Genomic DNA, 16,974 nt, shown 5'->3' with positions numbered 1-16,974 from the left:
CGTATAGGCGCACGTCATTTATCAGCTCCGGTGCCTAATTTTTCCTAGTTGGCAAATTTCCGCTTTTGTTTAGAAAAAGACGCCATATCTTAAGCCTTTTTTCATTGACGTTACTTTTTGAGTCATTGACGTTTGTTGTACTTACTAATGACCTGCTTTAGCGCAAGTTTGAGGCAGTTTTATGCGCGAAAAAATGCAATCTGCGATTGTATATTCCTGTTTTCAATACAAAACCGCGTCACAAGAGACTTTGCGTGGCGTACTGTTTCAGTTCAGGGATAATCAAGACATTCTTTTGTAGGACGTGACTTTCTTTCTTTAAACTAAACGTTGGCAGTTTGTTTAAGAATAACTAACTGCGAGGGAGTGATTCTTCTGTTCACCGCGTCAAATTAAAAGGCTGAATTTTTCTGGTGAAGATAAACACGCACGTATAAAACTACCATTGATCATGAACGAATAAGAGAGTGACTGGGCACAAGGACATCAGCCATGCGGATAGAATTTACCAGAGAATGTTTGAACAAGTTTCAGCTTCACAATATGACGAGAGTTATTCGTGTTTCGAGCTTCATTTTTAATGAGCGGAAACCGACAGTTTCCGCGTAAATAAACAGCTCAAGGTGTTTTCGAATTGTGAAAACATTGAAATGGGAATTTTGTCGCGAGGTTTCAATGCTCCGGTGGCAGCTCTGGTAGCTAGCTCGCCTTTAGTTTTGACACATTTAATTCGCCCCAGACGAATTATGTATCTGAACTGACGTATGTCATAACGATATGTTACAAAACCACAAGAAATGCCCTCAAATTGTTTATTAACCTATAAAGGCGTTTTCTACAGCCCAGTGCTTTAACAAGTAATTACATATGAAAAACCCAGTTATCTACTAAATTCATTCTTACATGACGTATTACTCGTCCCATTTGCACCGCGGTGCTTCTAATACATTTTCTCTTGATCCTACTTAGGACTATGCTAGAAAGTAGATCTTAGCAAGAGCTATAATTGGAACCCAAAAAGAAAATTTGGGCTAACTACGCGTTTTTCAGAGATAATTGAGCAAGAATAATTCTAAAAAGCTTTAAAACAGACAGCAATATATATATTTTTTTCTAAATTGAAGCTTAATTATATCTACAAAATACGTGGCAGCCCCCAATTTTGCATAGTCATAGCCAGTGCAATAATACCTTTGAATGAGTTCCTCTGACCATCCGACAATGTGCATCTATCGTATGTGCAGTACATGAACAAAAGGAGGCATTGTCCTTAATAAATAAAAAACATGCTATTACAATTTTTCTGCAAATAGTTGGAAGAAAATTTATGTTGCAAGAAATATATTAAATTCTTTCTTGTACAAAACATTGAATGCATTTGAATAATGTGCACGCGTTCTGGCGACATATAATATTATTCTGCTTTAAACACCATTCAGTTAGTACAACTGTAATGTTGATGTACATTTTTGACAATTAAAAAGCAGATGCAATTTAAAGATTTGAATAAAAATATTCTCGTATTATTGTTGTGGCAATACACACCATTTGTTGAACAAAAATAATGACTGATTTTGAAACTAAGGGGGTTTTGTGAGTTATAAATGGAAAAAATATTTTTCCCTTCAAAGTGCGATCTGCTCAGTGGTCATGATTTATGAATTCCCGAATCATTATCATCATCATCATCATCAATAATTTTTATTATTTATAATAATTCACGATGCAGAAATCCCCCTTGCCCGTCGATGATATATCAGCATGTTTCCCCAAATTGTTTCAAATGTTCTCTGATAAAAAAAGAAATTGAATATATACGTATGCAATTATTTCACAATTATCCCGCAAAATTGCACAGAATATCCTGGATATTTGGGTAATATCAGGGGATATTCTGCAAGACTGAGCAGGATAATATTAGTTTTATTTTTAATTATTCAACACATTGATAACAAAGCACAGTTTTATTGCAGAAAAGCTGTTTAAAGTGCTCTGTCATTTTTCTCCCTGACGCAAGAAATTACATATATTGCAGGATATCTGTTGTGTACAGATGACAAATGTTGAGTGTACCATGACCATATTTGGGCAGTGTTACAATGTGTTGAATAATAAGTAAGTATATTGCACATACAAATGCTATGGAAGCGTGTAAATTCAATGAAGGCCTAAAGAGACAAATTTGTTATTCATTAACTATCTGCTGTCCTTGATCAGTGTGAGGAACTCATCACGTGATCTATGATCTTCTCTAAGAACTCCCAGCATGCAACTGGTGACTGTCTTACTGCCTGGCTTCTGAACTCCCCGCATCACCATACACATATGCCTAGAAACACAAAAATTAACATAATAAATACATTTTCACTCTAACAAGCACTAGAAGTAATCTCATTAAATAAAAAGTAACCATGAAATTATTCTTTTGTTACTTTGAATGGCCAGAAAGCATATTAATTTGACAAAATTCCATGACAGGCGGTAAAGCCACAAAAATCAATCACTTTTACTGAAATTTCCTCCATGGCCTTTTCAATGACTTTGAGTTAAAATGTAAAACTTTTCTGGCTTACTGAAAACTCCCTCCTTTCCCTGGACATTGAGTGAAATAAAAGTTTTAGGTGTTTTTCCTGATGCCTTGCATCAATGCATACCAACTGTACAACTTACGTAGCCTCGATGACCACGCCTACTCCAGCAGGACTGACAGCTTCACATAAAGCCACTGCAATCTGCTTCGTCAGACGTTCTTGAACTGAAACGACGTTAAACATACACTGTATTGTTGATATATAACATTTCAATTCCCCACTCAAGAAACTGCAGGGAGGCTGGTAAAAGTGAGGATTATGAGATTGTTTGGGTAGATGGATAAAGATATTTGTACTGATGAATAACTGCATTTCTTCGTAGTCAGTTGTATAGGAAATTCTGCTTTAGGTGAAAACTATTTAACAGGAGCTATGCTACCCCTAGAAAATGCCAAACCATGTGTCCATCTCTCTACCCACTGATCCCACAATCACTTACTTGTACCAGTCTTCTCACAGTTTCTGGAGTGGGTAATACCTTGTTAGTATTATTTTAAATGTCATCTTTTGTAAGTTCAATTGGATGACTTTTATAAAGGAGAAAGCTTTTGCCAAAAGGAATATCTTGGTGTAGATGTTTGGATGCTTATGTTTTGATTGAAGAAATTCAAGAAGTGGCAGCTTTGCATGTTTAAAACTGCATATTCTATACCATGAAAAGATCCCGCTAAAAATTAAGCCTTACCAGCAGTAGCCTCTTATGCAGTCGTTTTTAGGGAAGGAGGGTGTACAACTCCCATAAAAACAACTGGGTGGGAGGTCAGCCTAACAGAGACTTGTTATTTGGAGGGAGTTGGAAGGGAGCTAATTTTACAGTCAATTCACGTCATGTGTAACCAGTATTTTTGAAATTTGAATGGAGTTTTGAAATTTACATGTCAGTTTTGAACATTGCCAACGAGATTTCAGAGTTCCTGTAGAAATTTCCCTAGTTAAATGACGTTATAAAGCTATGAATTTTTCTTTACATTACAGCATTAAGTATTTTAATAATGACAATTGTTTCCCAAGTATTTTGAATCTTTTTTTGAGTTAATGCGTTTTTTTTTTTTTCGGAAAGATTTCCAGCGAAATGTTCAACATTCCATTCACATGTCAGACATTACAAAGAGAATTTCATATGTTCATTTCATTCTCGGAAATACTGGTCATGCGTGATGTGAATTGACTGTAACCCTTTTTAACTTCTTATATCAGAGATCAAATTCTCCTGTCTTGTCCCCATACTTTTATAATAAAAGTGCTGGGGAGAAGTTAAATATCAAGAAAATTCACCTTGGGTGATCATGGAGAAATTTGATGCTTACGGTATCTTTTTTTCCCAGAACGTTTTGGAGGAGGTCTAATGCTCAACTGACTGAGGGGGGATTATTTAAGGGCAAATAAAAAAATAATAATAATAATAAAAAAACCCAACCAAACAGTAAATGAAAGAAGGAGACTGCCAAATATGAACATGTTTACTCACCTTGTAACCGGCGACTAAACATTTCTACAATCCTGTAACAAAAAAACAAATCTTGATCTTTTTTGGCATTACCCCTTTAACTCCTAATAACAAATTAAAAACATATTCTCTTATCTTGTCCCCATACATCTCTTATTAAAGTACTGGATAGCAAGTTGTTAAAGTATCAAGACAATTCACCTTGGGTGATCATATCTTTAATTCTGATGACCTCAGCGGTAGAATAAGCAATGATTTTACAAGGGGAAGTTTGATGCCGATCACTGTTAGAGCTTAAAGGATTACAATATGGACTAATGGTATTAATTAGCAAACATTTAATTGCGACTCCTTTAACTATAAACAGCTTACCTAGCAAGCTTACTTAGACCAACCACTTTCTTGTTAGGTAAATAACCAATGTGAACCTAAAAGAATGAAAGTGTTGAGCTAAAAATAATACTTCAGGGTTTTCAGCAGACAGTTGAAATTCAGGAGGTGTCTCCCATAGAGCGTTAACATATTATATGAATTCTCTGATGGCTCCTTAGAGGAGTCAAACCTATGATCTTCTGATTACTCGTTTAGATGCTAAAGTTTCAGGTTATACTTAGTATGATATTTGTTAGTGTGGTTTCATTAATGTGCTTCATATTAAATAGATGTTTTGGCACAGCTCATAAGAAGACCACTTGTTTTTAATGATATTGTGTTTAAAATAAAAAAACATGATGATGACAATGATGGTGATCTTACCTTTCCCATGAATGGTACAAGATGATGTTCACATAATGAAAACATGTCAATGTCTTTCACTATAACAAGTTCATCATGATTTTCATCAAATACAGCATCATTTAAAATATCTAAAAAGGACGAGATTAACATTAATGTATATCAGCACAACATTTTAACAGCCAGCCAGACCCAATTTATGTGACCCAATACACACTTTGGACTGCATGCACATAAATTTATAAAGTTTGGCAGTTGATTCAGATGTTATGTTTCATTTGAAGGACTAGGGGCTAAACCAACCTAAAAAGCATTTTAGATTGCTTTTGCTGTTTTAGCTCAGATTCACTGGTTTTTCTTTATGGCTATCAAGACAAGATTTGAATGTAGAACTGCTTTTATTGAGCTCTACCTAAGCTTCTAGTTCTAGAGACAACCGACAAGTCTTGTGTTTACTTAAATTACATTATATTGATGTGTCACATCATACGCATGATCACCGGATGTGATCTCATCGTTACATGCTGTCAATTTGTGTAGAAAACATTGCTGCGTGATCTTTTTGCCTTCTTGCTGTTCATTTGGAGTGAAAACCCATGACACAGGACAACAATAAGCCATGTGTTGTAGCAAAACCCTTAACCAACTTTGAGTAAAAATGATACGGCTAATTAAGGACGGTGCCCACTAATACCGAAGTATTTTTGTGCGGTTTATGACTATGCGGGAAAAGCAGATCTTAGCAAGGACTATTGGAATCCAAAAAGAAAATTGGGGGTAACCACGCATTTTTCAGAGATAACTAAGCAATAATATCTCTAAAAAGCGCCAAAATATAAAGCAATGTATGGGATTTTTTCCTAAATTGAAGCTTAATTATTTCTGAAAAATGCATGGTTACCCCCAATTTTCTTTGAGATATTAAAAGCATTTGCTAAGTTCTGCTTTCTCCGCATAGTTTTAAATCGCACAAAAATATCCCTGTATTACTAGGCACAACCCATAGGAAACCCGAGTATCTCAAGATGCGCAGAACGTATGCGCAGTAACAAAAGTAGGCACCGTCCTTAAGATGTAACGGAAATGAAAGCTACAAAAAGCAAAAGAACTTTACATAATTTAATTCTCTGACTCCTAGGTCAAGGTTCAGTTCATTATCTTTCTAGAATAATTAGACTAAATTAAAGCTAGAAAACCAAGATATTTCTGCACTGTTTCATCGAACCTCCACAATAGTGAACTTACAGGAGAAACAAATAATTGCATTAGCTGTTATTTACTTATGACAATTAGGGTCATGCACATTCGATCACGCTGATGATTCTAGGTCATTTAGGGCTGGTTATAATACGTGAATCATAACTCATGATCCTGTAAGAGAATTCTGTTTCAGTGCAGATTGATATGTCAATCTGTGCAAACTTAAGATGTTTTTAGCTCAATCTAAACATTAGGTCCAGCACAAGCAAAACTTAACATTTGAAACAAACCTTTACATGCATGAAAATGCAATGCATTTAAAAGCTCAAGTCAATTAGGACTAAGTAAAGTGTTAATTGCCTAAAAATAGGGAAATTAAGTAATTATATAAAGACATTCCAGGGTCCCAGATGACAAAAGGAATTTGAATGTTTCCTTTTTGGCATACTAAGGTAATATTACATCTGTAAAGGAAGGCCACAGGGCACCAATTAGAAAGCAAGAGTTTTCAAGTCCTCAGTGAAAAGCAAATATAAAAACATTTAGTTAACAAAGGAACATTTAACTTCAGGCTGCCATCTGTGACTTGGGAACATCTGTGTTTAAGTAATCCCCAATGGAACATGTACCCACTGCTACTGTCGTTATATATAAATTAAAATTATAATAAAAATTGTATCCTAGAAATTCACACAAGATTTGTCAGTAGCTTCTATAAATGACTTGACTTTTCTTGTTTTCTCAATCTATTTGTAAACATATTGTAATTGAAGGGGTGCCTGGAAAAAAGCCCTAAGTGACTTCTGATAAAAAGCTAGATTCTCCATTCAAATTTCATTGTATTCGCTTGTGAAACAAAAGGAGAATTTGACCTTACATCAAAAGTCACTTAAGGCCTTATTCTACGCACCCCTTCAATTCACGTTTGTGTAAAACTATGTCAATCAAACCATCCTCATTGTCATTCAATGATTGCGTTTTTCTTGTTCCTTTGTCTTTCCTGTTTAATTACTGGTATATAATTATTAAAACAAAGGATTCAAAAAGAGAAGATAAATAATTAACAGCAAAGACAAAGTAGAAGGAAAAAACAAGATCATTAACAGTCAATTAAAATGTCATTAGCACCTTCATCCTGCGGTGAATTGTAATAAACTTTTGGTTGACCTTGATTCACTTTTGGATGAACAAAGGATGTAGAAAAAATTAAAGAATACACACACAAAAAAAAAAAATGGAAAAAAAGGGTAAAAATAGCATTTTCAGTAATTGGAAGGTCTTTGGTTTGACTCCTGATAGGAACTCTCGGACTTCCTTTTTCCAAGTATTGAGAAAACCCGCTTTATGGACACCCGCTTAATACGGACACTCGTTATTACAGACAGTTTTCTTGGTCCCGCTCCATAAATTTTCCTTAAAATTAACCCTCTTAATAAGGACACCCCGTAATACGGACACTTTTTCTGGTCCCAATGGTGTCTGTAAAAATGGGGTTTGACTGTATGCCTGTGTCATTCACTGAATAATAATACATCAATCTCAAAAGTTTCAAAAGGTCTTGAAAGAAGCAGACTAGTAATTTAATATTATTTCAAGACAAAGGACATCAAAAGTTTCAGTGATTACCACAAGAGACTTCTTCGTGAGGCTTGGCATATCTAAGAGAGACCGAAATAAAACTCTTGTCCATTTTTGTCCATAAATCCCTCTACATTGGAAACACCTACTAAATTAAAATCAACATCATTATCAATCTATATAACTTACATGAAGTATAAAACCTTCCCAAACAATATCACATTTTGTCTGCTGACCTTGGCCGGGCAAACCGGCCTATGATCACCTATGATCACCTATGATCACCTGTGATCTCCAGTCGGTCAGTCCTAATTGGCAAATGGCAGTTTTGTCTTGTGAATCAACGAAAATCAGTTTATTCACTTAAGCTTAGCTTTAATACAGCTAAACATTTACCTGTGATCGTTTCTTCGTAACCCTTAGTGAAGAACAGCATTGCTTTGGCAGCGCGAGCGGGTGTTTTTAAAAGTCCTTGGCGAGTCTTATCCTCTCCTATATTCTCTAACACCTTTTCGAAGGCATGCTCCAAGTGTTTTTCCTGATCCTGAACAGAATCCACATCGCTTGGTCGAGGTTGCAGATCTGGCACGTCATCCATGCTGGGTGTCGTTCTTCTCTCCCTCGTCTTGATATTTCTGCTTCCTTGATCTAATGCGAACGCACTATCCATCTTATTAACACTTGCTTAAAGACCAATTTGAATACTATTATTGTATTAATTGTTTAAGAAGCCAACGAAAATCGAAATAATCTACATGTATTATACACCATGCACAAAGTGGTACAGTCAGGCGTAAAAGGATGAGTACAGTCAGGCTAAACAGGATGTATGTAGATCGAGGACTGGGTTACACATAGGCACACAAAGCGTGCATTCCTGGAACATTCCTCACAAACTAGTTACGCGGGATGCCCTGAGGGCAAACCGTGTCTAAAAATGGGCTCCGTACCTTTTTTTTTTTCCTTCATGGTAGCTTCAAACCTACACATTAATTTATTCATTAAACTCTGCACTCTCCTTACGAAAGCTGAGGAGGGACTTCCGACTTCCTACTTCGGACTTCGGACTTCTGACTTCCGACTTCGGACTTCTGACTTCCGACTTCCGACTTTCGCAAACCATTTCGAACCATCGCTGAACCATTTATATTTCGCGAGCCTCGGACTCAGTGTAGCAAAGAAGCCAAAGATTACAGTTATGATCTTATGGAGACAGTCTACGCCCAAATGAATTGCAGCAGGTTGTGTTTTGGGGTTAATGATTATAAAGTAAAACACTTCGTTGTTCTACTTTGATTTTTATATTTTTTAATATTGATCAGCGAAAGCAAAACAATCTAAATAACAATAAATCCTCTCGTTACAATGGAAAGAAAGTCACCGAGACGGTGACGAATATCCAATAGGGGCCAATTTCTTGAAATCCGTAAGCGTTCAGGTAATTTTTCAGGCCCGGAGAGCTATTTTTTGTGCATAATGTTTACATTTAAGATGCAAATTTTGCTTGGTTCGAAAGCTAAGCAATAAAGCATATAGTTCTGGTGAGTGGGCTAAAAGCTGCGCCATCATTCATTAGAAACGGAATTTAAAACATAGCCCTCCGCAATAAAAATTGTAAGAATGAAATAGGGCAAAAGTAGTCCAAGACTAGCGGAACCTCCAAGACTACAGGTCGTTTGACCACGAGTCATCCTTCTGTCATTTTATTGTCTTAGCCTGTGCGCATGCTCTAACCTCAAAACGTACCACATGGAAGACAAAATGATTACATTGTCATATATATACATGGCTGAACCTCAGTTTAAGTCACTGTCTTGTCGGGGTCAAGGTATCGGAAAACAGCGCGGAACCATCTCCAGCTGGCATCAGCGAACCGCGGGCCGAAATCTCGTCGTGCATCGTCATGGCACTTATGTCCAGAAATGCACCTAACCCTGAATTTGGGTACTTCATATAAAACAGGCTTTTTTGTCGTTTTTATGTGCCTTCATGTTTGACAGAAGTATGTGTGTTTTAGTGAGAATTAAGGTAAGGGGGACACCTTGTGATGTCTATCATACAGTTCACGAATCTCATTAGCGAGCATTTCTGGCAATATCTCCGTCATGGTACAACGCTCCGGCAAAGTGTCCAGAGGTACCACTATAGGCTGTATTTTTGTCTCTTTTTCAGCCATTTTGATATTAAGGCTGGCAAGTCGCTTAAAGACATCGTAGGGAAGGAAGCGTCTCATTCATGTCCCTTGTCAAGTCCTTGCCAAATTCTCAAGAGGTATTGTGTACTATTCATATCGCTTGAAAATTAAGTTGAAAATATAACGTCGATAAATAGATTTATGCGCAGGGGGATTGCAACCCTAGAGGCGTCCAAGATCAAAGACCTGTTTCACAGGAAATTCCTCCGCGAATCTGGGGAGATTTTCGGAAAAATGTCAGGGAAAGATGGAATAATTACGGTACAGCAGAACTCGAAATTCGAAATCTTTTCCATAAATCTCACCGAAAAATTGAGAGGATATTCCACATTTCCGAAAGAGGGTAATTTTATTGGACAAAAATGCCAGGAGAGGCCCATGTGTATTTCACGGCCTTTTCGAGTGGAAGAACTGGAAGAAAAGCGCTGGTTATGTTCTGTGTAAAATAGTTTCACATAGGACAGTGGAGCCGCCGTTATTTCCTGGCGCGATTCTTGCCTTCAAATTTCATTGGTAAAGACGGTGCTAGAGCGAAAAGTCAAATACTATTTTTTACGAGCCTGACAGGGGTCCTGACAGGCAGGAAAAACAAACGAGACAGTTTTTACCTAGCTACCCAGTGTTGTAATAAAAAATCTCAGAAAACTAGATATTTAGAAAAGTTCCAGCTAGTTAAACGTCTAATGTTCACTATCCCAACCTTCAGAGCGGGTTTTTAGTCGAGCGGCACCGATCAGTTACTCCTGTAAAAACCGCTGGTACCTCGCCGTTTGTAAAATGAAACACAGAGATATAAACTTTATGGAATAGTCCTCTATACGTTCAGGACATAGTCAACATTAGTTTGTACTGACCTGCAAAGACGAATTTTCCGCTGATCGTATCCTTGCTGGATCAATATCCTCAGCAAAATGTTATGTTTTATGTTTTAGCCAGGTACAAAACATCTATACAATTTTAATTGTATAAATTCAGTATATCAAAATTAAAATAACATGAACAAATTGTTAGAGAGACGACAAAGATCTTTAATCAAGTTGTGTAATTGAATCATTCCTTCTCCTTTCGTCAATCTCCTAGGAATTCTCAAGTTTTGGAAAAGACACTGACAAGTTTATTCTTATAAATACGTGTAGTCAATTGACATTTCCAGACTATAACATTTATCACCTAATGTACCGATCGTTAGTCCAAACCAATATACCTTCGCTGCTGATTAAAATTTATTAATGTTTCAGATGCACACCTGTATACAAATTTATCTCATTATTATTGCGAATGTGAATTGGCCGGCTTTGACAAAACTCAATATGACAAGATTAAGATAAAATGGGCAGACTTCTAAGGAGGCGACAAATCAGACAAAGATCTTTTAAATCAAGTTGTGTAATTGAATCATGCCTTCCGCTACTGTCAATCTCTTAGGAATTCTCAAGGTTTGGAAAAGGAAACGAGTTTATAAGGAGAAAAGAATTTAGTTCCATTTGATTTTATTCTTGCAATTACGTCTAGCCAACTTACATTTCCAGAAATGAAACATTTACCTCCTAATCGGTGATATACCTATCATTAGACCCAACCGTTATACCTTTAATTGCTGCTGACTAAAATTTTTCAAAGATGTTTTAGATGCACACTTACAGTCAAATTTATCAGATTATTATTGCGAATTCTGAACAAACAGAAACATGACGAAAGTCAACCTTAATTGTTCCTTAAATTTTCTCAGTGTAAGTTACTGGCTCAATATCCACAGCGTAATGTTATATTTCAGTGAGTGTGCTTTGAAAAAAAAAGACGTTTTCTATAATAAATCATTGTACAGCAGGGTGTAAGTGGTTAAAAAATTGTTTGAATGAATGTATTAAACATCGAAAAGTTGCTTTATATTACTTCAAATGCTAAGAGGGCCGAACCGGCTGGGCCAAACGCTAAAAGGAAGTTAAAATACAGGACACTCAGCTCTTCAGCGAGACCTTACATTTAAAAATCTAGGTGTTTTGCCGAGATAAAGCAAGATTTTATGTTTGCAGTGTCGATCCTCACTATTTTATACCCAGTGAGCAGTCCGCAGTCCGCAGTCCGCAGTCCGCAGTCCGCAGTCCACAGTCCATAGTCCACAGTCCTCAGTCTTCCTTTTATTGCCGGTTTGATCTTGGTTTGATCTCGCCCAAGCCATAGACGCTCTTTGAGCTCGTCATTCTCCTCCATATTCAAACAAAAAATCACGAACGGGACACACAAACATACAACAAAACGACCTTAGCTAATATTTTCTTAATCTCGTACCCAGATTTCGACATTCCCGAACCGACGACTGAGGATTAATATTTTCTTGTTTCCAGTACCCCGACGTAATGGCGGGAAACGACCGCGGAAAACAGGGAACCCATCTTCTGCATTTCTATTTCTGTTGAGTTTGATGTTGGTATTTACTACAATCTTGAAGCGAAAATTCGTGTATGATTTTTCCTACAATGGAAGAAACTGATTAACAGGTACAATGACTGATAGAGGAGAATGCATTGGTCTCCTTCCTGTGCGTCTGTGGGGCTTAAATCCCTTGTTTTGGACCCACATGAAAATGTTCGTCAAACGAATTCTGTCTTTACAGGAACATCCAGATTACAAAGGTATTTTTAAAAATGAGAGGCTGTTTTCATTGAGTAGGAATGAACTGACTATATTGTGGAAAGATCTGACTTTTTTGTGGAACGATCTGACTTTATTGGGGAACGCTCTGATCTTTTGTTTTTTGGAACGATCTGACTATATTGTGGAACGATCTGACTATATTGTGGAACGATCTGACTTTTTGGTGGAACGATCTGACTTTATTGTGGAACGATCTGACTTTTTTTGTTGAACGATCTGACTATATTGTGGAACGATCTGAATTTTTTGTGGAACGATCTGACTATATTGTGGAGCGATCTGAGTTGGAACGATCTGACCAGATACCTTTACATGTAGGGAGGAAGATCCTAGCACCAAGAAGATCCTAGAAAAAATTCATGAATTTCAATTCTTATTTCTGCTTAGGGGTATACTGTTATTCTAGCAAGCTTCCAGTTGTTAGAGTGGAGATTCTTGGACATATAGTTAGTGTGGATATAAAGGAGAAACTCACAACTTATGGAGGTAGGAATTCAGCACAATCGTATTAACAGCATGATAACACCTACATTTGCATAATTTGAATTGTTAAAAAGTGGATCATTTTATAATGCAATTCCAGAGGTTTGATTGGCTGAGTGGCCATTGAATATGAGCCATTATACCATGGCCGAGAAATAGCAACCATTAAATTGTCTTCTGGTTGTTCTTGCAAAGCGAAATCAGCACAATCTGGCAATAATTCCAATTATTCCACTCATGCTTGTTGGATATGCGATGATTATAGCCAAAGTAGCACCACATGTGTGGTGTACAGGACAGTAGTGTGGCACAAAAATCTTTCATGAAGAATGCAGTCCAAGCATGCATTTCTCAAACTCCCAAAAAGATTTTGAACTTGAAAAAATATTTTACATACACAAAATTCATTTACTAAAAGTTTTTTCAGTTTTTGATAAATTATTTTGAAAGCAAAAACATGTTGAGTTTCCAAGATTATTCAGTTTCAGAAAAAATCCATACGGGTCCAACCCCATGGAAGGTCATCGGAAATTCCGAGGGGGAGGAGGGGGGGGGGGGGGGGGGGTCTTGCAAGCCAAAATTTTAGTAGTAATGTATGAACTCAAGCTAAACTGGAATTTCCTGGGGAGAGGGGTTTGAAAACCAAAGCCTGCTGTTGGGGAGTATGGATATTTTCTAGAGCTGTCCATTAGGAAACACATTAAGTTAGCTTTTACAAAATTAATAACCAGTAATCTGTGAAAAAGGAGAAAGAAAAATGCCTTTTGGGCCCAAAAGCTCTTCAGTAGCTTAATGAGAAACATATACCAGTCTGAGAGTTTACATGCTAACTAAAGTTTCGTTGACTGTGAGAGAAAAACAGATGACTGGCTTGTATATATGTTAAGCTTTTTTATTAATTATTGTTAAATAAATACTTAATATAGTTGATGATGGGAGTGGAACAATTGCGTGTTGTAAATGGCACCAACCTGATCAAAGCGTGCATGGTGAAAAGGAACAGTTTAACCTTGGACAACTGGTAACAGTGCAAGGCAAGATTTCTGTTTTTAGAGAACAAAGACAACTCACTGTTAATCTGATCTGTATCCATACTTTCACATGTTAATTTAAAAAAACAATGGTCATTACAGCAGTACCAAATGGGGGGATTACATGTACTAAGGTTGGGTGGGTGGGTTTTAATTCCAGACATTTGATATCATCGATCTTGGCGTTTATCCATACTTGCGAGAAATATTGTTTGTTTTTATTCCTTTCACATGGTCACTTGGGTATATACCTTCTTCTTCTATGCATCCCACTGGTATGAAGAAATAATTATTGACAACAACTGCCTACTTATTAATGAATCTGATTCCTGTCAGGAACTCAAATTTTTCCTAGTTTGTAGTTTCATACTTGTGACCTGCCAAAGATACATATTTTTATTTTTTATTTAATTATCTTATTTTTTACATAACTGCACTCCAACCACCTTTCTTCTTACCACCAAAAATGAAAATTAAGTTGAAAACCTTAACAGTTCTCAGATGCAGAATCAGATCCAAATGCAGAGGTTCTGTTCTGGTTAGAAGCAGTCAATCTTGCCAACACAGTCTACGGTGAACCCCCCTTTACCCCATCACTAAGGGATTTTGAAGTAGGGAGCAATGTTCTGTCAAAGGAAGCACAACTAAGGAAAGCTATTTTACAACACATCAGAGAGAATAATATGGTGGCATTCCAGTTTAGTGTGTCTACAGCCTGACATAATACAGCTGGCAACAGATGCCGTCATGGGAAACTCTACCAACCAGGTACAGTTACCATAATCAAATGGCCTTATTAAATCATTAGTTGTGAAGCATTAGACTGCAACCCTAATTCATTTGTTTTTGTTGTTTTTAATAATCTCATTAATAATAGTTATTAAATGCAATTTAATTTAGTTAACAAGAAAGGGTGCCTTGTGTCCCTGTGGTTAGCAGTTGTAATGTTTACACAGTCGTCAATAATCCAAGATAAATCAGCCCAGTCATCTTGCATTGAACATGTTTCAAGTCAGCTTGCCCCACCCCACCTTCTTCCACTGATTTGTCAGTGTGATAGGTGCCTGGTTTTGGCATGGCTTTTCAAACCACGGGGGCAGAATTTTATCAAGGGATTAGCTGCTAAAAAGTGGAAGCCAATGGAGAACCCAGGCACCCAACCTCCACTGTAAATTAGATGAAGGTGTTAACTGGTAGTAAATTTCTTTCCCTTGCATTTTATGTGTTCACATATTTAATTAAGACATACTTTTTACAATGTTCAATGAATTTAAAACTCAATGAAAATAACAGTGTAAAGAGGTTATCATCATCATCAATTCAAAGTTAAAAAGATTATTAGTGAAGCTTTCTTACAAGTTGTCACTCTCTGTCTAAATCTTTTTCTTTTAGGTACATGATAAAAAGTTGGATGGCCCTTACGAAGCAAAGAAAATCATCCGTCATGTTATTAAAGATCTTGAGAGAGATGGTTTGGTGTACTTCAAGGATGCTAAGACAGATCTCTATGAGGTCTGCAATATTTTTCTCTGCCACATTGTTTTTCTGTTTTCCATGATTTTTTCCGAGGATTTATTTTTCCAAAAATAAACAGCAACAACAACAACAACAGAGTTTGAATGAAGGTCAAGAATAAAGTTTGAGGGGAAAGTTGTGAAAAAGCAGGGAATTTAAAATAGTCAACAAAAACAGATCAGAGAGTGCAGGATTCAAATGAATTCAACAGTACAGTAAACTTAGAATTTAATCTGGAGGTTCTAGGTAGTTAGGGGATGGAAGGACTTAAAAAGTTTCTCACACATCACCATTTTTAGTCTGCAATAGCCAAGACTTGGAAAAAGCCTTAGCTCTTGCAGGCTACACGGTATCTGGGTTTATGTCCACTACATTTGTCTTTGTTTTAACAGAAATTTACCCAGCAGAACCCTTTTGCTTAATACTCAGCGTTGGTGACTACTAATAGACCGTGTTCATATTCTTGTTATTGACCTGGACCTGGCTTGCGCACGCAAATCTTTTGACATGCAAATATTTTCAATATAGTTCCCATCTGGTTCAATACTGAGAACACCAATATGGTTGATTATGGAAGCTCTTACCTGGAACAAGATTGGTGTGACAAAATCTTGTTTGTGACACACATAACAACCTAGAGAGGGGCAACCTACAGCCTGGATAATTTAATGCATGATTAACATAGCAAAAGAGATGATTTATCCAGTTGTTTAGCTTTACTAAATGGTGTTTTTTGGTATATTTAATAGGTTATCAGTCATCAGCACAATCTGGCATCAGCCATCTTGAATGCCATGAAGAAGATTTCAGGTAATACAAGCTTCAATCAATATTGAAGCACCCGATGCAAAAGGAACGTAAATGTTGACTTGGCCTTGGCATCCAAATGTCTCTGAATTCGCTTTAATTTAGCATGCATACAGACTTGTGTCAGTCAGCCAATTAGTCAACAGTTCACAAGTGAATGAATGATTGAATGAATGTATGAATTATCTTCAAATGAATCAATCAGTCAGACAGTCCATGACTGAATTCATGAATAAAAAATTAATCAATGCCTTGGGCAGTCAGTCAGTCAGTGAAGCAGTTAATCTTGAATTTTGAGTATTTTCTAAATACACTTCCCTGTGTTTGATCACTCAGACAGACGTTTGTACTGGAATTCTTGGCATTTGAGGGCAGTGAAGGGTAGTGTTTGTCATCATTTTCATTTTTTTATGATCATTTTTTCAGTTCAATCAGGTACACCAGTGTCCAAATGGGCCATCATGGACGTACTTCACTCTTCGCACAAGTTTCATCATGTAACGTTACATCAAGTAGAGGAATCACTCGACAAATTTTTACAGAGTAGTGATATCTATAGACAGAGTGAGCATGAGTACTGCTTAGTATGAGGCAACAGACCTAATTCCATAAACCAGCAAGTAATTTAAGGAAGCTGTTGTGATTGTTTTCATTGGAAAGATGGCATTTAGTTTACTGTATTCAGAGTTAGTTAACTGACTGTAGATTCAAGCAGTCAGTTGGAAACCAATAATATAG

The 16,974-nt window shown here is 36.7% G+C and overlaps 1 protein-coding gene and 1 pseudogene across 2 annotated transcripts; one reads left to right on the top strand and one right to left on the bottom strand.

Moving 5' to 3' along the window:
• Positions 1–798: 798 nt before the first annotated feature.
• On the bottom strand, positions 799–8,395 carry LOC146478699 (GTP cyclohydrolase 1-like). Its single transcript, XM_085112292.1, has 6 exons — positions 7,948–8,395; positions 4,795–4,904; positions 4,411–4,466; positions 4,060–4,091; positions 2,671–2,755; positions 799–2,329 (listed from the first exon to the last, which is right to left on the bottom strand). Exons 1-6 carry the CDS (start codon positions 8,219–8,221, stop codon positions 2,197–2,199), a joined length of 690 nt encoding a protein of 229 aa, XP_084968418.1. The 5' UTR covers positions 8,222–8,395; the 3' UTR covers positions 799–2,196.
• A 3,759-nt stretch (positions 8,396–12,154) lies between these two features.
• LOC146478698 (CST complex subunit STN1-like) lies at positions 12,155–16,933 on the top strand (annotated as a pseudogene). Its single transcript, XR_014865157.1, has 7 exons — positions 12,155–12,378; positions 12,788–12,886; positions 13,810–13,968; positions 14,416–14,682; positions 15,307–15,426; positions 16,179–16,239; positions 16,663–16,933. The product of XR_014865157.1 is annotated as a CST complex subunit STN1-like (transcript).
• Positions 16,934–16,974: the final 41 nt, after the last annotated feature.

The sequence above is a fragment of the Pavona decussata genome, unplaced genomic scaffold (assembly GCF_977016875.1).
Source record: "Pavona decussata unplaced genomic scaffold, jaPavDecu1.1 SCAFFOLD_64, whole genome shotgun sequence".
NCBI lineage: Eukaryota > Metazoa > Cnidaria > Anthozoa > Scleractinia > Agariciidae > Pavona > Pavona decussata.
The sequence above is the reverse complement of the archived record's forward strand: the minus strand, read 5'-3'. Positions and strand labels throughout refer to the sequence as shown.